Here is a 24,083-nt window from a genome sequence, read left to right on the forward strand (position 1 = left end):
TACTCTCCACTGAGAAGGCGTGGCCTGTCGGCTTTGTGTCCAATCAGGAGCGCAAAATGCGCTGCACAGCCTGCTCCAACAAATGCTTTCGTGTTTAATTAAATGTACTACTTCTCTTTTTAAGCCATCATTTAAAAATGTATTTAAGACACAGTCTATACAGGATAAAGTGCATGTGTAATTTCACCATAACCAGTTGCATGTGCTTAATTGACAATCACTGTAATGATATTTCTCCCCAACCTCACCTTTTCCTCAGTTTGCATGGACAAAATTCAAACCCAGGATTCTGTAAAACACCACCTCTCTGCACAGTTTTCTAACCATGGTTTTTTCTTCTTTGTAGGGTTAGAATGTCTTTTTTTATTTTTTACTTTTTTACTCGGCAGCCGCAGGCAACGGAACTGTGCCGCTGCTATTTCCAGCTGAGGTGTAACTTGCTTTTTTTTCTTTTTCTTTTTTTGTATGCCACAGTGCTGAATTTGATCTCAGCTACACCCGTGGTTAATTTGCAAAATCAGGGGCATTATGACGTGGATAAAATCTAAAACACAATTTGCTCCATTTGTTGCCTCGTAAATTAGATTTTAACTTGCATTATTTCCAAGCTGGAGGATGCAGATTTCCACTTAGCCTCACAAGTTAGCCAAAACAGTGGGGAAACGGTCCTCTACTTATTCAGCTGTGTTTTTGTTTTTAATTTAAATATTTATTTATATGATCATTATTTCACTTACTTGCATGTAAATAATAAAATTGTATTTTCATTGGAACTTAAAATTGCCCGAAAATCCCAGGAAAACAATTAATATTATCTTCCTCGGTGCTAAAGTTGTTGTTTTTATGAGAACTATTTTAAGCTTCATAAATTACATGTGAGGTGCAGAAAGAGGGAGGTGGCGGTGGTGGGGGGAACCCACCCAGGGTTAAAATGGCCGCCATCCACGGAATACTGATGATTTGTGTTGCAGTAGCTCAGAGACAAAATGCAAGATGGATTTGTTTGTGGCACAGCACGGACTGAACGTACAAACGCCGCCGTTAATATAACCGTGAATCACGCTCAGTTCAGCGGCTGATGTTTGTGAAACTTCTGGGGTGGGGGCTCACTCTGAATTAGAGCCACAGTGAATTAAAGCCACTGATGATTTCTGTGACAAGAGTTTCATTTTCCTTCATGCGCTCTTAAATCCAGGGATATATCATCTTGGAAAATGTGAACACAGATTCCAACTGCCACAGCCCCCCCCCCCCCCCCCCCCCTTCCTTTTTTCTTCTTCTCCCCAGCTCCCCCACCACCACCACCACCATTAAAGATTGGCCTGTTCGGTTAGAAATGTGTTACTTGGATTTGGAATGCAAATGCTTTGTTCACGAGGAGGAGGGATCAGCGAGGAGTCTGAAAGCGACGAGTTTTTGATTAATGAGCTTTGAAATGGCTCTCCAGGAGCAATAAAGGATGAACTGCTCTCTCTCTTTCTCCCTCTCTCTCTTAGTCACACACCCCTCTGCATCTTGTCCTGTGTCAAGGAATCGCCGTGTATTTTTCTGTTTTGTCACCAGTCTGCTTTGTCTTACACCGACCATGAAAACAAATGGTCGTGTATATATATATATATATATATATATATATATATATATATATATATATATATATATATATATATATATATATATATATATATATTAAGCGAGACTATATATGCTCAGTCTCGCTGTGCACCAATCAGTTAGACAGTAGTCAGTGATTAGGCTTTGGTCTTTGCTGGAAAATTGAGCTTATTTTCTTGTCTCAGCAAGCAGGAGGCTAATCATGTGGCCGTCTCTAAAAAAAAAAAAAAAAGAAGAAGATAAGTGACATGTGGAAGATGCAATAAGCCCGTAGACTCACTTCCCTCATACCAATAAAACATCAATAACCTCCAGAGCCTTTTATTCCGCTGAAATGCACTTTGCATTGGAAGCATAGAGCCGTCTGATGAGTTTTAGATATCCTGGTGTCTAATTATTGATTGTCTCTCCCCGTTTAGGCTGTACAGTAAAGCTGTGGGTCAATACGCCTCCTCGGCACAGTTACCTGACAGATTCACTGGCAGCAACAGCAGCAGCTGAATGAGAAATTAAAAATAATGAGAAGCTGCAGGGTAACCAGAGTTCCTGCTGCAGGGTTTGTTGAAAAAGAAAGAAGGGGGAAAAGAAAAGGAAATCAACAAAATGCAATAAAAAACGAAGTTTAAGCACTTTATTTACAAAATGTTGAACACAATAAAATATAACATTTCAATATCATTAGGGTTTCATAAATTTATGGATATCCAACTGAATGGAATAACAATGGAAGACAAATAAAAAATAGCAATGGACTACACAAAATGACATGCTGGTGTGTATAATATTTGATACTTCGATAGTCTACGTTTTGCTTAAGATTTGACACAAGAATAACCATGGACATATAGTGATGTTTATACACTATAAAATGTCCCATTTGTCCCAGATTTACAATTAGAAATGCTCTTTTTTATATACCAACAACACATTGCGAGTCATAGCATTTTCCAAACCCTGTTTTGCCCACACTTCCAAGTGCACTGATCTGTCCAATCTTACAACAAACTCCACACGTATAAATACTCGCATATAAACGATAAATAATGTGCAATACAAAAGTAATTAAATAATAAATAGGCTATATGCTAGTACAAAAGATTATGCAAATCAAAAGAAAAATACAAAACAATAAATAAATTGGGGTGTGCGCGGGGGGAAATGAGAGCCTAACAAACAGACGAAAAACTTCCCTAAAAATCCTTCTCGCTAAGGATGCGCTTCTATTTTTGTGATCTACAAGACTTACCTTCAAGTAATGGCATGAAATACTCAGTCAAAAAGAAAAAAAAAAACAATTGCGCATTGCACTTGAGAAAAAACAAGAACAAAAAAAGAACTACTGACAACCGGGCTATCTGCTTCTCCGCATCCCCAAATATTCAAGAGAAATGGACAAAGCTGTATTATTTAGAAAATAATTACACAATAGCATTAATAGTAATATCAATAATACTGTAATAATACACACGACTCGCTTGGAGTGTAGTTATTAGACTAGTGAGGTAATAAAAAAAGAGCGCAACATAATCTTGGCACACACACACGCAAACATACACGCGCACGCACACGCACACACGCGAAACCACATATTACAAATGCGTCAGTTTAGGCGCTTCCTGAATCCTTCCCTGAGACGCTTGGTGAGAGGTGAGGTCTGTGTATGTGGGATGGGGATCACAGGGTCCATGGTGGTGGTTTCCTGGGATCTGTGCGGCACAGCTGTAGTCCACACTGGTGGATGAGGGGTGGGGAAGATGGCCGAGGTTGAACATGGGGCCCGAGGCTGGCATGGAATCAACAAAATTCCCACCCACGTAAACGGGGCTGCTTTGCAAATTGGCGTTGGCAAAGCTGCCGTTGCTCTGCATGCCGTGGTGTTCGTACTCGGAGCCCGGGTATCTCTTCTGTTGTGGGATGCAGCCACCCAAGGGTGCCGTGTACGCGGCCAAGCCGTACATATTTTGCTGGGGTTTGGCAAAGGACGGGGGTGAGGGTGCGTCATAGCTGAGGCTGTTCACATTTTGGAGCTGGCCAGAGTATCCAATGTGATTTGGGCCACTCAGCGGCGGGCTTCTATCCGGGGAATGTCCCAGGGGGGAGTGCGCCAGCCCTTTAGACTTCTGGTCCTTTTTGTATTTCATCCTCCTGTTTTGAAACCAGATCTTTATTTGGCGCTCGGTGAGATTCAACAGATTTGCCATTTCCACCCTCCGAGGACGACAAAGATAGCGGTTAAAGTGAAACTCCTTCTCCAGCTCCACAAGTTGCGCGCTGGTGTAAGCAGTTCTGACCCGTTTGGACGCTGGTCCCGGTGGGCTTTTCTCATCACTCACTTCACCACCTGTGAAGGAATCACAGAATCATCTTAGGGTCTTTTGAACAATGTGAGGAATAATTTATAAATTCCATGCACATCAAGACCCCCCCCCCCCCCACCCTGATCCCTCCCTACCCAAACACACCTCTACACGCTCACACAACATACACAGACACTACACATACACGTCACCATCATGATCACTACCTGCGGTGGCACAGTTGTTTGAGTTCTTCTGCTTTGAGTTCTGTCGGGTCTCCTTCATCCAGGGGAATATCTGCTTGGTGAGGGCTGGTGTGGCACTGCTGGAAGCACTGCTGGATGGGGATTTCTTCTTCTGAGATGCAGAGCTGTTGGAGCTAGGGGAAGATGCAGACAGTGGAGGAGCCTGCTGCTCTGAAATACTAGTCGCTTGGTTGTTGTTGTTATTTTGACTGCTGCTTTGTCGCATGCAGTCTCCGTTCAGGTCACTGTCTTTTAGGGCTGGTGGCCGGACTGCAGCTGTCTGAATGGGACAAACTGAGCCCTGGTAGTCGCTGTCTATGTTTGAAGTAGGATAGGACTGGTGTGCGGGCCCATAGTTGTAAGAGTCTGGTTTGGGGTAGGTGTAGCCTCCAAAAAGTCCAGAGTTGTCGTAGTATGTTGCTTTCTGCATTTTGTGGATTCAAAGCCAGTAAGCCAGTGAAGCTTTATCCAGTTGCATGAGTGTTGTTTATTTACGTGATTGGTGTTTCCCACCGCTGCTCCACTCTGTGACCTATAAAAAGAAACATCTCTCACTGTAACGCCACAGAATGTGTGAGATGCAGCGTTTGAAATCCACATTAAACCAAAAGGCACAGCTTGCTTGGCCCAGACTGAAGCTACTGTATAGAGCATTTGGTGCTTTCTAATTAAACAACTAGAGCAATTAAATTAGAAAAGCACCAAATGTCTTCAAACTGTCTATGACAATGCTTCATCTCCAGCTCGTTCGACTCGTTTCTTGGCACAAAACAGTTAAAGTTTAACTTGGACTAAAAGGACCCTCTGGGAGTCCCTTGCAAATAAGCTGAATCAGCATTTGACACACACGTACACACAATACCCTTTTCAGTAATCACAAGGCCTGACAAAGCCCCTAATGCATTCATTGTTCACGCGCGCACAGGCATTAGGATCGCATGTTGAAGAGCGCAAGAAGCACAACACTGAACTCCCGCACTGTTCATATAAAAATGTAGCCGTGTGAGAGGGTTAGAAAGAGAGAGCGAGAGCGAGAGACAGAGAGAGAGACAGAGAGAGAGAGAAAGGGAGGGATAGAGTGAGAGTGAGAGAGAGAGAAAGATGGGTTGGGTTGGGCTGGGTTAAATATGACATTTCACCAGCCTTTACGCACATCTCAAACATTATAATTTGGCTGCTTGGTCGGTTTTCTTCTTAAAGATTTATGTCTAATTATCTTGAATTATCTTTTTTAAACTTTTGGAGGATATTTTTGAAAACCAAAAAATTATTATTAATATTCTCATTATTTTACCAATATGATAAAAAGCATGACAACATTTAAAGTAAGCCGAAACAAAAATATCAAAGGGGCCCTCCTGTACTGTATGTTGGTGGCTTTACGAGGTGCAGCCTGCGCCGTGCATAACAATTGCACCTGTCAGTTTGGACCGCGGCAAAATTTATGACCGCAAATGTTATGGTTGTAAACGGCCTGAGAGAGGGGAATGAAAAGCAAAACACTCCTCAAGACTCACAGCCCCTCAGAAGTGTAAAACTAAGCGTAGGAGGAAGGCAAGGGAAAGAATTTCATAGTCGGCGACTTCTCGGTTTATAAATGATGCCTCCATTCTGGCTTAGTGCGAGTCTCCAGCTAAACACAGAGGTGGAAAGCACGGAGCTGTTTTGCTGCTTTGAATAAGGCACGGGGATACTGGCGAGGTCTTGAAAAACTCTACTTTTTTTTTCTTTTTAATTTTCTTATTGTGTGTGCTCTCACTGTTTAATTCCGGCAACGCTGCTAAAAAAGGAAATGGGAATTACTGAAATTGGACTCTGGCCTGCGTAAATAATTACACGTACAGGTTAAGACCATCCTTCATGTCTGTTTTCTTGATTTAAGCCTCCTGTGAAACACTGTGAGCGTAAATATGTAGCCTAATAACAAATCACCCTTTCACCTTGTTAGCAGTTGGCTGTGTTGTCCTCTCCCTTCATTAAAAAAACGTTACTCACCGAAATCTGCGCAGATCTGTTTTATACCCCTCAAGCATTCACCACTGCTTCCATCTCGACCTAAAAGACAAAAATAATAACACAAATAAATGTATTGTTATTAGTCTGAGCCCTGCGTTATTTTCGATGCATGTTGTGTTAAAAATGAGTGATACATTTTTAGTTGTAGTATTTTTTTTTTAAATTTAGATTTATGTGTAAACTCAAGCTAAACTAAACAGTTCTAGATAATTAATTGAAAAATATAGTAGCTTAATAGAACTGAGGCTTTAGTTCCATATTTTCCAGCGTTTTTATTGTATGTCTATTTTTATTTCACTTTTTTTTTTTTTTTACTTTTTTCTTCTTCTTTTGCTTTCATTTTCTTGAGACTGAAAAGTCTGACATGTGCACTTTTAGTACAAAAGAGTCAGGCCAAATATCTAGCACTCATAAGCGTTTTAGGTGACCTTAGGGTCATTCAGCAGTAAGTCATAGTTTAATGAACAACGAACAGTTTGCCTTAAAGAAGAGCCAAGTCTCGACTAAATTCACAGCAGCTTTTCAGCGCTAAGAGAAACAGGACAAGATGCTCGACCGACGGCAAGGAAACCAGAACTTCAAACCCAGAAATCTTCCAGATAATTATATTTGCAGTGAGTGTAAAAAAAAGAAACAAACAGCTCCTGTTTCATTGCATCTATCCGAGGAATTTAGCTTCATAGTATCACGATTCAACTGTAGGATTTTTTCATGAGGATTTTCTAAAAAGCCGGTCGATAGTCTGCACCTCGAGTGCTTTTGAGCACACTGAGCTACTAGTAGCAGACATGGTTCCCTTTTCACGCCGCTGTGTTTTTCGCCTACGCGTTGTTACGGTAAGTTTGGTCCACACAATGGGTCGGACTCAATCTGGAGTGTTATTATCTCACTTAGTCGTTTCTTCAGCTTAACCTTTGAAAATCTATTAATAAGAGGGAAGTTTGTATAACTGGAAATATATATATATTATTTTTTAAGCTAAGTTTATAATTTTACACAATGTATTCGCTGCTGTTTTGAAACAACGAAAACGAAAACAAAACACAAATTGCGTTTTGTTTGTTTTTTTGCAGAAAATTGTATAGTGCTTACAAATTCCCATTTTGTAGCAAAATGTCTGTATTTTTAGTTTAGCTTTTTTTTTTTTTTTTTTTTTTAATCCAGGAGACTGCGCGTAATTATGAGCAGCTCAGGCCTATAATACAAAAGCTGCAGTGCACAAACATTAAATCTTTATCCAAAGTAAAACAGTAAACTGAACGAAAATGGGTGGAAATTATCTCAAATTTGAGTTTATTGCCTTGTGTTCTTAGACCTGCTGCTCATCAGTCCAAAGAGAGAGAAAATATATTTGCATGGAACAAATTAGCCATTAAGGTATCCAAACATTAAAAAAAACCCCGCATTTGCATTGTCCTTGTTCACTATTCAGACCTCCTATCCCTTAAAGCATCCACTATAAATTCACCTATAATATAACGTTGCAGGTTAACAAAGCCATACTATTGAACCCACATAAATCAACGGCAAACGCCAGCGAGTGAGGATAAGACAACAAATTAATGTGATTTACGATCCAAGAGTCAAAAAGAAAAGTTCCTCTCCCACTTTTTCCTCCGAGCAGGTTTTCATAAACGTGAAATCAGCTGAAAAGCGCAGGGTAGCTTTGGCTCGATCTGTCGATAATATTTGAACGCAATTTCTCGAGGAAAAAAAACTATAATAATGGTAATAATATGAATCTGCTTTTGAAGAGATAGCTTTGGGCTCCATACCCGCGCGTTTGCCGGTGAGAGCGACGTTAACGAGCATCGCCTCCATGAATGGAATGAATGATATATATTTCCTTGGATTATATTAACCCGTGGTTAAAGGTTGCTTTCTGCCATGCAATTTCTTACCTGTGAATCAATTCATCATAAAGCAGTTCCCTCTCAGTCTCAGTTCCTTTCCACGTTGTCTCAAGAATAAATCCTTCACCCTTTGTCTGTAGACAATGCTGTCCTAAACCTGATCTTGCTGTTTTTCAGACATTTCCATATACCAGTGGAGACAGTATTCCCGAAAGAATGGAAGGACTCGCATTCAACTACCAATAAAAAGCGAACAAGGTATCCTTATTCCTGAAAAAAATCACTGGCAATCAATCACCCAGTGAAATATACAGGAATTCAAAAACGGAGAGGCCTGTAAAGATTTGCAGCTAACATTGGGATTTTGGGGTGTTTCGGAAGCTTTATGATGACAAATAAAGGCGCTGCCTTAAGGTACAAGCATATTTGTTCACGTGATTGTTCCCTTCTTCAAGTAAGCCTTACCTCACCAATCCATTTTGATAAAGGGTGGCGTTTATTTCCTCATCTGAACTGTGTGAATGTGAAAATGTTCCTCTGCCTATTTCTTTTTATCTCCCCATGAGCTGCGAGCTTTGCAGCTCGCCTGCACTTCAGCGTTTAAACCCAAGCAGATATGCTTTTGTTTGGGTGCTCAACGTGCAAATCTAGACATCTTTAACCTCCCCCCCACAAAGGCACTGAAGTGCAATGCATGTGTGCAAAAAATGATCTGTGCATTTTATGTCACAGAAGATTTGAAATTTCCAACATTTATGAAGATTTCTTTTTCTTTGCCTCACTCCCCCTAAAGATAGAAACTAGCGGGGATTTCGCAATAAAACGAATAAAGAGGGCCTCACTCACCACATTTTGCATAATATTGAAACGTTTTAAAACGCGGTTCTGTGTAATTTACAAACAACTGCGCAATGATGTGGGAGTGCATTTTAAAAAATGATTTATGAAATAAATGACGTGTGTGTATTTTCTTGCAACTGGGAAAGGATTGTATTCAAATAAACCACATTATCATCTCGTGTTTGTTGTGTCTGTCTTCCCACACAGCTGAAGCACAAAGAGGCACGGAGCCAGTGTCTTCTTGCATTGTTTTCGGTACTAACCCCACACTATGCCAAATAATGGCACGCTTTAATGCCAGAGAAAATATACCGAAAGGCCAGACTCTAAGATTTCGAACCACAGAGACGGTTCTCGGACCTGGTTGGTTCAGCGGTGGGTAATCTTTGCTAGAGAAGAAGAAGAAGAAGGGATGCCGGACTGGTAGCGTCTCAGCATATGTTCAGAGGGTAATAAAAGTGAAAGATTTACAGTTTTCGCCCGGCCCCCAACAGCCTCGCACCCTTTCAGGGATAACTGAGAATGATTTACAAGGAGGCAGAACTGTCAGCCTGGCCGAACTTCTAGGACTTCTAAGAAATCAAAATTAGATCATCCCCCACTAACAATAAAAACAATAGAAAATGATTGTGCTCTAAAGCGAAAGGGAGAGATAAATAACTAGGAATTTGTCTTATGGTTAAAAATACAACACCAAAAATCGCGATTTCTGCTTCGCAAACAAGACAAGTTAATTTTAATGCTTTCTTTAAACATATTCAATTTACTTCAGATTAAAAGAAACAAAAACAACTTCACATTAAATTAGCAAAAATCCGAATTAGACTCTGAATAAGGAGTCTATGGGCCCAAAAGAGGGAGCAGACTAAGCTGCATGTGTCCGAAAGAGCAGTTATTCAAAGCGAGCATCCATAAATCCTACTTGTCACTGCCATTTACTTTTTTCACATTAGTCCCATCAGTACATTTCAAGACATTTGCAAACCGCAAAACTGAAAAATTATGCTACTGCTAATATATTTAATTTATTTATTTATTTTAAAAAAAGAAGAAGGCATGCGTACAGCGACTAGCCACAGCCTATACAATTGCGCTCAGAGCGCACACATCAAAGGGAGCAATTTATCAAATATCACGACATTTGATATCGTCATTTACCAGCTGGGGCAACATGAAAAATGTTGAAATATTTACCTACCCAAGCATCCATCGGTTCAGATGTGTTGCTAAAGTGCGGGACTACAGTTGCGCCGGGAATCGGATATTATTTTCTTGGGGGATCTCTTCAGTTTTCAAGTCTGATAGAGTCCTTGCGATTAATGACGACGCCGTGTTTCTAGGGGGACGTGCTGCATTAATTATTTAGACAATCACGTGGTCGAGAATAGAGAGCGGAGTGGTATAGTCTCTGGATTATATCTCTGAATGCAGACAGCGCACTTTAATATATCTTAGGGGGGTTGTCTGGCTCGGAGAGGCTTCTTGCGAAAACAGCTGGAAATCAAATATGGCCGGATGGAGAGCAACGACGTTGTATTCCTGCACTGGGTGCAGTGTCATTGAAAATGGCACTGCCTTTGGCTCCCATTTATTGCTGTTCAGACATGTAGGTCAGTGTGGCTACACACTGCACGTTGTAGTAGGCTGCTCTGACCTGATAACTGCCAAGGAAACTATGATATTGGCATTAGTTCAATTCATGCATTATATATCAGACGCTCAAAACACCCAGGTTTTATATTAAGTAGCTAAAAATAATAATAATAAAAAAGCAACCTTTGGTTAAGTTAGAGCTTGTAATGTATTTTAGGTAGGTTCTCCCCCCTCACCCCCCTTCTAGTCGCTTCTCCCCAGTCCCCCCCCCCCCCCCACCCAGCCCCCCTCTCTCTCTCGCTCTCTCTCCCTCTCTCTCTCTCATCTTCTCCTCAGCATCTATATGGAGATCATTTTTGGCAGGATGGTGGATTGGTAGCATCACTTTGTCTCTGCTTCTCTCCACATCCGTGTGACAAACTTACATTTTATGTATACACAAACGTTTATGCGCGGTGCACGCACGTGCTCAGTGGGCATCAGCCCGTGGTCACTGGGGATGAAAAGTGTTTGGATGCAGGTTGTCTTTACAAATGCATACATATGGTCACTTTGTTTGTATCCGAGCTGATCCTGTAACGTGAAGGGGTCGAAGGTCGGTATTGCTGCGTCTCATCCTCAATAAAGTCTCAGCTTGTGGATCATGGGGGGTTGGGGGTTAATATTAACCATAAGCAGAATATAGGTATGCTTTAATAGCCTAAAGTTCTATACTGTGCTATTGGGTGTTTGTTCCTTCGTTCTAATACAGCTCTAACAAATGTGGCGTGAATTAGTCTTGGAGAAGGACCAACTCCTCTTAACAAGTTTTCCCTGTCAATTTGAGTCTTATGAGGGCACTAGAGATAATTTGTGCTTCCACTGCACCGTAAAGAACCGTCTAAATAACTTTTACGCATTGAATGTGGTTTTTATGGCACAAAAATAATAATAAATAAATTAAATAATCCCCACTAAGAGTTTTTTTTTTCCTAAGGGGAGGTTTTTGCGCAGTGCTTGCTCTCGCTTTGTTACGAACTCATGAGTAAAATGAAACGGCAAAGTAAAAAAAAAAAACAACCTCTTCTATTTTATTTTATTTTCTAAATAATAAAAATACACTTGTGTGCTTAAATTTAGGACCTGCCAAGACAACAGGCTGCATTTGTGTATCCATTGGCCATTTGGTCCATTTGTAGATGTTTTGTAAAAGCGGCCTTTAGTTCCATATGGTTCCACACGCTTGTAACTCTTAGGTGAAAAAACACTTGGAGCAAAGCTGTCCTTTGCGTCTAGCGTAAACCAAATGGCACCAAATAACGCAAACAAAGAAAAGTTACTCTAAAATTTCAAGCTATCGGGGAAATAATAAATAACCCCGGGGTCGAAAAAATATATGTATTTCTTCTAAATCAAAATCTATCTTGAGTGCAGGAAATAAACATCCCAGAACACATACAGTCTCCCAAATACTTAAATGCATAATCAGTAGAAATCTTTATTTTTTTTTTTATTCAATATACTTCTCACATCTCAATGCACCGTACAAGGTAAAAAGCATGTACAAAAATAAAAACGAAAAGATTGCATATAGACATGAGGAGACAAACGCACAAATCAGAACCTTTTCGGGGGCTTCGCCTGGTATAAATACTGTTTAAACACATGTAAAACGAGGAATTCAGTGGCTCTTACTTTGAATCAGCTTTAGCCTTTTTTCTTTTTCTTTTTTTTTTGAGGGTGGAACAGTCCTGCAAAGCAAAGCGAACAGCGCCTGGGAGAGAAATGCTGCCTGTCCGGCGGGTCAGGGGTGCTGGGGTCAGTCCTTGCGGCTGAAATGTGTCCCCTGGATGAACCTGCCACTGCTGCTTTGTCGACCTTCGGTTGAAATACCTTTTCAACTCTCTCGTCAAGAAGACTTCAGAAAGGAGACCTCCACATACTGGGAGAGCTTCTTGGCTTTTTGTCCGAGGACAAAGACGGTATAAAACGAGAAATATCTGTCTTGAAACATGACCTGAAAGAGCCCCATGGATAGCTTGGTTGTGAATGAAAAAATAAAATAAAATAGAAGATTCCCATGTTAACTAAGACTAAAACTTTGCATAAGGCCATGCTAATAACGCACAAGAGTTCAAACATATTTCGGAATAATAAAGGTTTAACGAATACTTTTAATTTAATTGTGTGCTATACGAAAAAATTTACACGTTTTTAAACAAATAAATAATGACGCAGAAATCGTCTGAAAAATAAAAAAATAAAATACTGCTAAATCTCCAGGATTTGATTATTTCCGATTGGAAACATCTAGTATCAATTTGATGCCATGCAAGAACAAATGATCTTTCATAGGAGAGTTTTAAATGGCACAAGAGAGCCTCTGAAAATGTACACTGTTTACAAAGATGTCAGGAAAGATTTATAAGGGCACTCTGAATAGTATGCACACAGGAATGTCTTGTGTTTGGGAAATAACAATTTTAAAATTTCAAAGCTTTTTTGTACAAAATAAGTTAAAACATACAAGTCACAAAAGATTCAGCGGGGATTTCTGAAAAAGGTTGAGGAGTGTTTGGCGTGCTCTATATGCAAATAATATTTCCTTCAAGTATACATTTATATATATATATATTGTGCGTTTAATGTGAATTTTTCAGTTGGCTAAAATAATTTCTGTGCTGAAAGCTGTAATAACTTTTGTGTATGTGCGTGTAATTTGAAATGATCTCACTGTTTTGTTTTTAAGCAAAGATATTTCATTGTTTAAATCAGCTGAATCCACGTGAGAAGAGCAGAGACACTTTGTTTAAATCCACTGAATCGGCCGAGGCTGCTTGATAAATGTCTCCTCAGAGGGGGCAACGTCGGAAAAAGAGGGAAGGAAAAGTTTATTTCGACGTTTTTTCTGTCTCTTTGAGGAAATTTGAACACAGAAGAGGCTCAGCTTGCAAACCTCTCGGTTTTAAAGACCGATTGATTTTCTCACTCAGACTCGAGGCAACAATGCTGGAGGGTCATGTTTGTTAAATTAAAAACAAAATGGCTAGAAACGACATCAGTCCATGCAAAAGTCAGATGTAACTTTTGTCTTTTTTATATACAGTTAATCTCTAAGGACAGGACCACTTTCCTTTCTTATAATGCTGTGATATCAGTCAGGTTATCCTTCTGAATGCTCTGCAGATGGTTGGAGACTGGTGCAGATCTCCCCTTGGTGTTGGGTAGTTTGTGATCTTTCTTCCATTTCATCCGTCTGTTTTGAAACCAGATTTTAATCTGCCTTTCGGAGAGACAAAGAGTGTGGGCAATCTCAATCCGCCGCCGCCTGGTCAGATACCTGTTAAAATGAAACTCCTTTTCTAGCTCCAGAACCTGCTGCCGGGTGTAAGCTGTTCTGGACCGCTTGGGTTCAGATCCCGTGTAATCCGGGTTCACTGGGAGAAAGAACACAAAAGAAAAACAAAACGAAACAAACAAAAGTCACTAAATGTGGTCGATGCAGCATGCAGGTAGAACATGTGCAGGACAAGAAAATTAGTTTCTCTGTCAAAGTTCATACTTTAAGGAAATTTAAACGGAACTGTCATCAGGAAACAGTGGATTATTTTAGCTAAATTTAACCAGATTTGCTCTAGATTTCATCCCAATTTCCACCGGCTAGTCTGCGTGTTTGAGGAGCTTTTAGGAGCTCACCTAGCGGCCTATTTCCTGAGCTATAAAAATTTATGACTTGTGTAATTGGCGAGGCCTTTCAAAGACTCCTATAAGTATACTGACTGATTTCTGGATTATAGCCCTCAGTAGAGGAAGAAGAGGAAGAAGAAGAGGAAATCTTACCAGTAGTTACGTGAACTTTCTTCATCCAGGGGTAAACTACTGCTGGCTGCTTGGCTTGTATCCCATTTTGGCTCTTTGTGTTTTGCTGCTGTCCACAAGTCCGGGGTCCGGCCACTTGGACCGGAGTCCCCTGCTCAGTCTGTGCGCTAAAATGGCTCGGGTGGCTGGCTCTCTCGTGCCCATGACCCCGTGGTTGCACTGTGGAGTCCTGCACAGTGTTGCAGCTGAAGGGTTGCTCCGTGTAGTTTGACCGTGGGTAGATCCCTGGATGCTGAAAGTCTGTGTCCTGCGATGGACTGTAGTAGTCGGAGCCCTGCTCAGGTATATAGTTATTCTGTGAATATTCCTCGCAGGGAGGAAATTTGGGATCCACATACTTAGAGTTCACCATATACGAACTCATGGCCATTAATTTCTGAAGGTAGAAAATACTAATTTTTCTCGAGTTGTCTTTTTTCCTCCCTCCATAAAGCCCTCCTACTTGGTGTCAACTGAATAAAGTTAGCGAACCATGTGACCAGATCGGCCAATAGAGGTGATGCGGGTCCAAACACTGGTAAACATACAACTAAATGCATTTTTATCTGAGTTAAGATACACAGAAATTAGAACCTGATGGAAAAAACGCAAATATTATCTTGAAACATCGGCGTACGTGTTTGGAAGACAGAAAATGAGGATTTCAAAATAAATAAATAGAAAAATTGGGGGAAATATGCACAATATTGAACTTACGAAACGTATTAAAAAGAAACAGAATATTAAAAATGGGGATTGTCTTCTGTGCATGGTGATGTTTCATCAAAGCTGATTCCTGGTTTCTAAAGTCTAACTTAAAAGCATGGTGTTCAACAGAGAAACCAACAAAAGATACAAAAAGCCCCTTGGCATAAAGACAGCGAATAATGAGTGAGGACAATTGATGGACACTGTCTTTGTCAAGAAGGGGTCATCCAAAAGTTACACGAATCTCATCACTTCATCTGCTCCCATCCCTTTGAAAAAAAAATCTGTCTCAGGAGCCTATTGGACAGCAGCAGCAGTCTCTGGGAATCAATAATGTAGAGACAGAAACTGCCCACAAGAGAAAAAAGAGCTACAGCTGGAGTGTCTGTGGCTTGGTTTCATTTAGTAAATTCATTTGGTATTTCATGCAAAGCACAGCGAGCCAAACAGGAATAGAGACACCTTCCAATGTTTATTTCCACGTGCAACATTTCATATTAGATTTCCTTTAAGCCTACAGAGTTACAGCACGACCTCTTATGAGGAATGTGGTGTTGTCAGATTTACTCTCACTCATAAACCAACACTGTTAATGTAACAACTGGAAGCACATTAGGCTTCAAATGCCTGATAACGATGGCAGTAAAGTCAATAAATCGAAGTTTTTTCATCGACCATATACTCCCCTAGAATCGAATCTGTGAATCTGGTTTCATCACACAAATTCGGTTCTACAGGGTATATATAGACGACGGGAAGCGATGCTGCCTTATTTTACCCCCTAAACCACATCACGTTTTCTTTGTGCAGCACTCTAGACTAATAAAATTAACAGAGTGGCTCACAATCAGAATAAACCAAAACCATCAAAGAAGCTGAGGTTACATAAGAAAATAAGAGGCAAGAATTAAAAACCCAGGGATAAACACATACTTTTATAAGCTATAATCACTCCGGAGTGCCCTATTTTCTTTGTTTTAGCCACGGCATTTCCTTTTTAATTTATTCCCCTTTTCTACAGTATAAAGTAGGCTTTTTTCGTGGTCTTTTTTGTTGCTTATTTGAAGGAAATCTCGTCAATAGGACACACGAAACCCTCGAAGCCTTGTCAGTTGCTGGTTGACAAGGCTTCCAAAAAAGCAGAAGAAGAAAGACATAAAGAAAAGGAAAAGCAAAAATATTAGGCTACAGGCTACCTCTGCCCTGGGTGCTCCTGTCAATCGTAAGAAAATGACAAGCGTAAAGGAAATGAAAAAACAGCTACCAACTGAGGTCAGCCCAGCTTTCAACGCAGAAGATCTTCTTCTCTTCATCAGGCTACAGCCCAAGTTCACAGCAAGACAATACACTTCTTCAAACACCATAAATCCATAAATGACCTTAAACTTTTTAAAACTGTCAGCTCAGATTTAAAGTTAAGCCTCCGTCAAGCAATCGAGCAACGGTATAAACCCCTGAGCACTTGCCAGGTTATACAGGGGTTTCCTACCTCCGCTGTCCAAAAGATGCTACGGGCTGGAGGCCATCGAGGTCAACTCAAATCATTTACAAACTTATCAAAAAGTTCAATTATTTTTACTGCTGCTGACAGCTCAAAGGGTGCAAAAGTTTACCAAGTCGTCAGACCTTAACTAACTGCCATGGAGACCACCTCAAGCCCTACACCGAGCTTCCTCTACAAATTAAATTAGTTAAAGCTGGGCGTGATCAAGACAGATTGGCCAAAACTGAGAGAAACTGAGAGGGTCTAGCAAAAATAATACACTTTTTTTTTCAAGGACGCTAAATCACCATGCGAGTGAGCTAATTTCATATCAGTGCGTCTATATGGAGAAAAATAACGCTGATGGCGAGAAAATATAGCAAACTCTAAAAATTTTGAGTCAGTATTTAAGCAACGAGACAGTAATTTGAATTTATGACATGTTTCCTTCTTGTCCAAAATGTGACACAATAATTGCATCTCAGCTCTGAAAGGGCTTAAAAAGCAACTGTGCCTCACACACAGAACACGTTTTCTTCTTTAATAAGAAAAATTAAACGGATAAAGAAACAAATTCGTGGCTAATTATTTGACAGGTGATGTAAACGGTTTAGTGTAATATAATAGGGAATATTATTGGCTTGCACCAACCTTGTAAAAGAGGCCTTTAATAAATAAGAATCAAACATAAAACAGTAAAATGTAAAATCAGTGTGACGCTTTGTGCTGGAGCTCCTTTAACGAATATGTAGGCCTGCGTGTAGTATGCATGTGCACATATATATGCTGTGATCTGAGCTGGAAAACTTCCGCTAAAATACGAACAAAAACTCAAAATATTCGTTATGGCCTCAATTAAATGATGAGTGCATTATTTATTTATTTACTCATTTATTATAAATCGTCCTTGCACTTCACGTTTCAGTATTTATTAGACAGCCTGACCTGCCTTTCACCTGACCCTGCCGGTCCTTGTGACGGGTCAAAGCCGAGTTCCCCAACAAAAGAATGATAAAATCAGCGTTTCCTGGCAGCTCGTGTTAAACCAATGGCCAACTAGTCTCCAGCTCGACTATTTCTTCATTACATTCACAGATATTTGTTTTCGATTTTGTAAACCATCAGCTGTGGATTTGAAAGCTGCAGAAAACACCAGGCCTGCTTATTTTTCACACAACTTAATAAAGGGATTTTTTTTGTCTGATAGTAATACAAAATAAACGCTAAATTCCATTTGAAGCTTGGATCAAACATGCAACCATTGCAAGACTAGATTTCTAACAAAGGGTGACAAAATTAATAATTTAAAGGCCTGCAGTTAGAAACGCGCCAGGCCTGGGGTGAATTAAGAAAAAAGAAAATCCACACCATGTAAAGACTTAAAACTGATTTTCTTGCGAAATCAGTGCTGTTTAAAAAAAAACAAAACATTTCTGTGTGATTGAAACCCAAAGAGAAGATGACGTTATCTAGCAAACGAATTGTGGGTGAAGAAATGTGCAGCTTAACAGTTGGACACAGCAGGAAATTAATGCAATTTAAAATAAAATTCCTTTGATTAAAATCTCAAGTTAACTGCACAAGATCACCATACAGCTTTAAAAAGACCAAACAAAGAAGCAGAACCAAAAGAGGAATAAGAAGAATATGGTGTGGAGCAAATCAGACCAATAACACTTTTTAAAAAAGAGTGAAGGTTAGATCCATAAAAGCTTTTCAAAACAAATCAAACAAGTACTAAACTTGAACACAACTTCATCAGAAGAGCACACTGTCTAAAAGTTACCGAGCATGCACTGCAGCTTTACAGGCAGGAAACAGTTTAGCCTGAGCATTACGCATGTGACATCACACGCCCATACCACGAGCATAATGATAAAACGCAGCTTACCGCGGAAACCGCAACAGATGACACGCAGTCCAACAAACGCATCCATGCTGAAGGGGAAAAGTCAGTCCGGTAGAGTTCCATGTCAATTGAGGCTCTATTCCATCTGGACTGTCTTACTAATACACAATGAGAATTATATTTTGGCTTGTCAAGTCCCAGGCCATAAAACAAAGTTTAATGGCATCACGTGTTTCCTCACAGCCATTCACAACAGGGCGCAGGCCCATAAATAACCCCGAAAGTTGCACTTACTCAATAATAGCGATTGCACTGATGTGCACTGAGGAAAAGTCGTGGAAATGAGGAAGCAGGGAAGCGGAAGGGATTTTGTAACAGTCACAACAGAAAGTGGTACAAGAGCGAGCCGTGACAGAATAGCATGTTTTATTCCCACCGTGAAAACTGGGGAGAAAAATATGTGCGAGCTTTAAACTTCCATGAACAAACACCAAAGTATCCTGGTCATCTTAAATATTCATTTTAATCATTTTAATATTGAGGTGTGATGGAATCAAAACTACTGAAATCGAGAATTTCAATATTTAAATCTCCTGAAATCTGACGCCTTTTGACCTCTAAAGTGTTAACAAATGAACCACTACGCGTCACTGATTGGTGCCCGAATACATTTTTTTTTCTGTCCAGTGAACCTGTCACAATAGGACTGATGTCATTCATTCTTCCGGGCCAATCCCAGAGTGCAATGCCTTTTGGTCCTCCTCCTCCCCCTGCTCTGACCTAACCGGAGAGAGCAGACCATGTTGAGGTTTGGGTGGCTGCCACAGTGCGGCAGGTATAATAAATGTGAGGGCAGCAGATCAGAGGCTTTGAATTTTCTTACATGTATGTCTTCATAAAAGCTTTTCCTTCCTTGCAGATTCAAATTCTTCCTACACATAACCCCTGCTTCTAGTTTTCATGTTTCCTCGAACTGTTTTGAACTTGTAAATAAAGTCGTTTTAATTGAATCATCCTGTTTATCACGAGGACACCGTTTACGATTATTGAATGACTGTTTGCTGGGGAAAGATGACAGACATGAATATTTGGAGGATTTCCAAACCAGCACAAAATGCACCATTGTATAATCTTAATGGCTGATCTCATTTGATAGCAGCCTTTAACGTATCTAGTGCCCATGCGCGCCACATGGGTGACTTTTCTGGCACCAAAACAACTTTTAGAAAGAAAACGAACTGGATCACGTGATTCCCGCCTCATCTACTTACAGCACCAAAGAGCATGCTAGTAAAAGGATTGCTAAATGGGACCAGAGAATCTGACTGTTGGGCAACAGCGCCTTCTGCTGGCATGATAAAGGCCTCTCCACAGTTCCACTGTAATAAATACAATAAATAAATAAATATATAAAACATACACAAACCAGTTATTTCACCCAATCCTGTGTTTCATCAAACTGTTGATGAAGTTTTGAATGAGGGGAGAGGAGATTTACTGTTGGTATGCAGACCACTGATTTCAAAATTTGCTCAATTACTCCTCTAAATGATTCCCTCCAAAGCAAGTAGCCTAATGCAAGCTAATTCAAAACTAGGTTTAGTCAAGCTCTTTAAACACATTATATGAATTCAGAATAATTACCATAGCATATTTATATCTAAATATTTTCCTCTATTTGTAGAGTGAACATTTAAAAAAGACTATAATGGGAATATCTGTAGTAATAAACTGCAAAGTAGATGTTGAAATTGAAAATGCTGATGTTGTGGTGATGATTCATACTTAACATTGTTAATGAAAGCATCATTTATCTAAGTGGCAACAAAAAAACAATTAAAACTATTAAATAGAAGGCAAATGACAGCACATTTAGGTTCACATGGCTTGGCTTGAGCAAAAAAAAAAAATTAAAAAAAGAAATCTCACAAACTATATTATATGATTATATAAGTCTGTTGCTAAAGGGTCTAGACAGTCTGGATGTCTGAGAGGAGCTGAGTAGGAGTGAAGGGAGGAAATCCATTTATGGAAACTAATAAAAATATTAGTGCAGGGCCTGCGGTCACACATATACTAAATAATTACGTGCATTACAAAAAACGCTTAAAACGTGTGATCTTTTTTTATTTTTGCACTGTCAAAATGTAAAAGATCATGACTGAGTCCTATGTAATTCTCTCAGGCTTCTGCTTGTGCCTGTCTTTCAGGGTCCATTTTGCCGCATTGCAGTAAGGCTGTAAATACTTTCGCAGCTGCCTGTCAGGCAACAGTGAAATACTGTCTTTGTTCAGTTGGCCTCATCTCCAGGCAGCTGAAAACAAGTAGGAAAACTGAACTTTTGCTGCCAGGCTTTGTATACGTTCCATAAAGCAAATTAACTGAACTTTGTCTCGAGTATAATCCCTCATTTATTAGCATATAAAGCGAAACAGTGTGATGGAATATGGTGGCCTGAATACGCCAATACAGATTTTCTAGCAGGTTGAGAGATGAGGGATAATATAGCTACAATTATTCGTAGAGGCTGATGGAATTGGGATCTGTCTACAACCAATAACTTAACGCTGAAAGCAAAATAAGGAATGACCGGTTAAAGACAAAGCTCTCTTGCAGTGCACAGTGGAAAAAAAAACTTCTCTGCATCAAAAACACAGCTCACACATCACCATCTGTGACCTCAGAAACAACTTCTATTTGTGCATCTAAGGCTTTAAAAAGGCATCAATAAACACGATGAAACGACTTGAAATCCATATGATATCTTCTTAAATATTTCTCTGTGGTTGTTGCATTATAAAAGGCAACTTGCCGGCTAAACGGACGTTTGTTAATCATTATAATATAATGGCCAGACTTCTGTTACTGAACATGTCTAAAAACAAAAACAATTAATCCCAACACACCCAGCAACATGTGACTTCACCAAATTACCTGAGTGCCATTACCTTGCAGCTCATTTACATGACCAATGAAACAGGAAGCTGTCAAACTTTACATGCTCTCACACATGCCCAACTAATAAACGCCATTATCGCACAAGAAATCTTACCTATGGTGGTGAGGTACTCCATGCTTGCTCTTTGAAGTTTGCTCAGGCAGTGCATTTTGCGTGAAAGAGCCAGCACAGCTCTGTGAATGAAGAAGGTGGGATGTGGATAAAGTTGAAACGCTTCTCTTGTCATCCAGTAAAAGAAAAAATAATTAATTAAACAAACGACGCAGCGCCGGGAAAATATGCGCTGATCAGACAATTATGAAACGAATGGCAGGCGATTTTTAAGAGAGCAGACCGTAGTGTATCGGTTTAACACCATAGACAACGTGATACAGAATGCAGTGGGGGGAAATCGCCAGGGAAATCAGGAAAAGGGCCATGAAGACGTTTGCCTCTCGCACATGACCAGTGGCATCCAATGACAGGCGATGGAGGCACATAAAAAGGTCTATTACCAAGTTGTAAATTGTCCCCTCACAAAAAGGAATTTGGACTGCAGCAATTCTCTCCATCTTGGCGCATAATAGCAGAAGCCCCACCAGGTCCCCCAAGCAAGAGCTTTTCCCCCTGTTGTTTTTTTTTCTGTCGTCGTTTGCATCACTCAAAAATCTAAAACTTCATGCAAAGTGTACAGAACAACTAAGAAACGAGTCTGATTAAGTATATGAGATTAATCTTTTTTATTATTATTAAATATTTGGCAAAATCAAACTGATCCGAGGTTTGGATATTACAGTGTTAAAATGCATAATCTGCCATAGATCACGTTGATGTTTAACGTTTTGCAGAAACTGGAGATTTTACGAAACAAAATCTTTTGAGAAACCAAATATTTCTTGTATAAAATACAGAACAACTTTGTGCCTTTATTTTATTTTATTTCTCATCTGTGAGTTCACGGCCTGTGCAGCAGATGCTAGGAAAACGCCACACAATAAAACCAGCAAGTATAATTTACACCTTTTTTCCCTCATTAAAAGTCTAATGCTTTGTCGCCGGCCTTTTCCCGTGGATGTTCAGTCATTGTCCTGGAGGACAGATTTTCAACGGATGCGGGACTTTTGTGTTTCCAAATGATATTGCATATCAACGGCTTTTTCCCACCCTCTTACAGGCCAGCTGTTGTTTATTATTAGAGACAGAGATACACTATGGTGTGAAAGTTTTTTCGTGTAATTGAAACTCGACACTTAAAGACCTAAATACTGCAACTGCATGCAGTCTCTGCACATGTGTCTACGACTGCACCAAAGAGGAATTTCATGTATCTATCTATCTATGCAGGCACACACACACACACACACACACACACACACACACACACACACACACACACACACACACACACACACACACACACACACACACACACATATGGGGCATATCAATGTCATTTTTTCACTGTATGTCGGCGCCTCTTTGTTTGCGCCCAACATATATCTTGTTGCACGACTTTAAGCGTTTCGGCATGCCACATAATATACATTTATATAAATGAATCAATCACATATCAGTTATTCTGCAAACGACAATTAGGGCTTTGCAAAGTTTAAAAATCGTTTTCTTCTTCTTCTTTTTCTCCTTCTTTTGCCAAGTGGCTTTCACTGACAGGTTTAGTGCTGCATGCTTATTGATAGGCCGACACTGATTTTCTCAGAGACATAAATTCAGATCCTGGAATCATGTCAAAGTCTGCCTTCAAGAAACTAAATATTAAAAAGGGTGGTGAACTAAGTTAATGCTTACAGGCACATTTGTGTCATTATTTGCCAAGCACACTGACTCTATCTGTCTTTGTGACCCATTCTGAGCTACAAATTCCTCGTCACATTACTCCTGACCAGCCAGAGGCTGCCTACCCACACTTTTATCAAACCGCAGTGTTTCATTCGCTTTTGGAGAAGTGTCATTTAGTGTTCCTCCGCATTGTCATTCTATATTCATCCGCAGCTCTATTCTCATAGAAACACCGTGTAACGTCCAGGATCTGTTGAATAGGATCTAGAATATATAGTCATATTCTATGCTTGTTTCGTTGCAGTCGCTATGAAAACAAAAGCGGTTAAATTCATAAGCATATTTATAACAATACATCATTAAAAAAAAACATATTAAAAATCTAAAATTATATTGGGACGAGTGGGGGAGAGGAGACATTAAAATTCATTCCTGACAAGCGAACTTTAAAACTCATACATCACATTTGTTTTCTTTTCGTCTTCTTCTTTTCTTCGTTTTTTTAATGCGCACACAGTTCTCCCAACAATAAAATAAAATAAAATAAAAAGGTGTATTATGTGTCTTACGTCGTTTTTTCTAATAAAGTTATCACTTTACGTTTTACTCTTTTTTATGTTAAATTGCCCTGATTATCTTGGCCTACACGCATAACATTAATACGGGAAAAGTCTGCATGCAGTGCTCACTAAAAAACTGTCCCTGTTCACAGTATGTACACACACAGACACACGGATATATATATATATATATATATATATATATATATATATATATATATATATATATATATATATATATATATATATATATATATATATATAACAGAACACACATATATATATATATATATTCTGTTGTTTTTGTCCTGCTGTAGTGACTGTACACAATAACGTCAGACGGACAGACGTACTAAAATGTTACTCCCATGCTCCTTCTAGGTCTATTATTCTCCTTTGAACCAGTAATTGAACCAGTACGGTCTCTAACTATTCGCATTATTTAAAGGGTAAGCA

The 24,083-nt window shown here is 39.7% G+C and overlaps 2 protein-coding genes across 5 annotated transcripts; both read right to left on the bottom strand.

Moving 5' to 3' along the window:
• Positions 1-2,227: 2,227 nt before the first annotated feature.
• Positions 2,228-21,676, bottom strand: hoxd3a (homeobox D3a). Of its 4 annotated transcripts, none has more exons than XM_085385665.1 (4): positions 21,385-21,676; positions 6,149-6,208; positions 4,136-4,685; positions 2,228-3,952 (listed from the first exon to the last, which is right to left on the bottom strand). In XM_085385665.1, the coding sequence occupies exons 3-4, from the start codon at positions 4,581-4,583 to the stop codon at positions 3,201-3,203; spliced, it is 1,200 nt and encodes a 399-aa protein (XP_085241791.1). In that variant the 5' UTR covers positions 4,584-4,685; positions 6,149-6,208; positions 21,385-21,676; the 3' UTR covers positions 2,228-3,200. The 4 variants fall into 4 exon arrangements, with proteins under 4 accessions (XP_085241791.1, XP_085241792.1, XP_085241793.1 ...); XM_085385666.1 differs by lacking the exon at positions 21,385-21,676 and adding an exon at positions 18,375-18,816; XM_085385667.1 differs by lacking the exon at positions 21,385-21,676 and adding an exon at positions 10,061-10,679.
• On the bottom strand, positions 11,927-15,686 carry hoxd4a (homeobox D4a). The gene is made up of 2 exons (XM_085385670.1): positions 14,275-15,686; positions 11,927-13,871 (listed from the first exon to the last, which is right to left on the bottom strand). Exons 1-2 carry the CDS (start codon positions 14,681-14,683, stop codon positions 13,573-13,575), a joined length of 708 nt encoding a protein of 235 aa, XP_085241796.1. The 5' UTR covers positions 14,684-15,686; the 3' UTR covers positions 11,927-13,572.
• Positions 21,677-24,083: the final 2,407 nt, after the last annotated feature.

The sequence above is a fragment of the Rhamphochromis longiceps genome, linkage group LG16, assembly GCF_057381845.1.
Source record: "Rhamphochromis longiceps isolate RC_006_pf linkage group LG16, R_longiceps_female_GT1.1, whole genome shotgun sequence".
Classification (NCBI taxonomy): domain Eukaryota; kingdom Metazoa; phylum Chordata; class Actinopteri; order Cichliformes; family Cichlidae; genus Rhamphochromis; species Rhamphochromis longiceps.

Bases quoted from the DNA above. Each gene is read 5' to 3' on its own strand.
- hoxd4a (XM_085385670.1), bottom strand. From the start codon at position 14,683: ATGGCCATGAGTTCGTATATGGTGAACTCTAAGTATGTGGATCCCAAA. The intron at 13,872-14,274 runs GTAAGATTTCCT...TCTTTCTCCCAG, and splicing joins GAAAGTTCACGTAACTACTG to TGAACCCGGATTACACGGGA.
- hoxd3a (XM_085385665.1), bottom strand. From the start codon at position 4,583: ATGCAGAAAGCAACATACTACGACAACTCTGGACTTTTTGGAGGCTAC. The intron at 3,953-4,135 runs GTAGTGATCATG...ATTCCTTCACAG, and splicing joins AAACAACTGTGCCACCGCAG to GTGGTGAAGTGAGTGATGAG.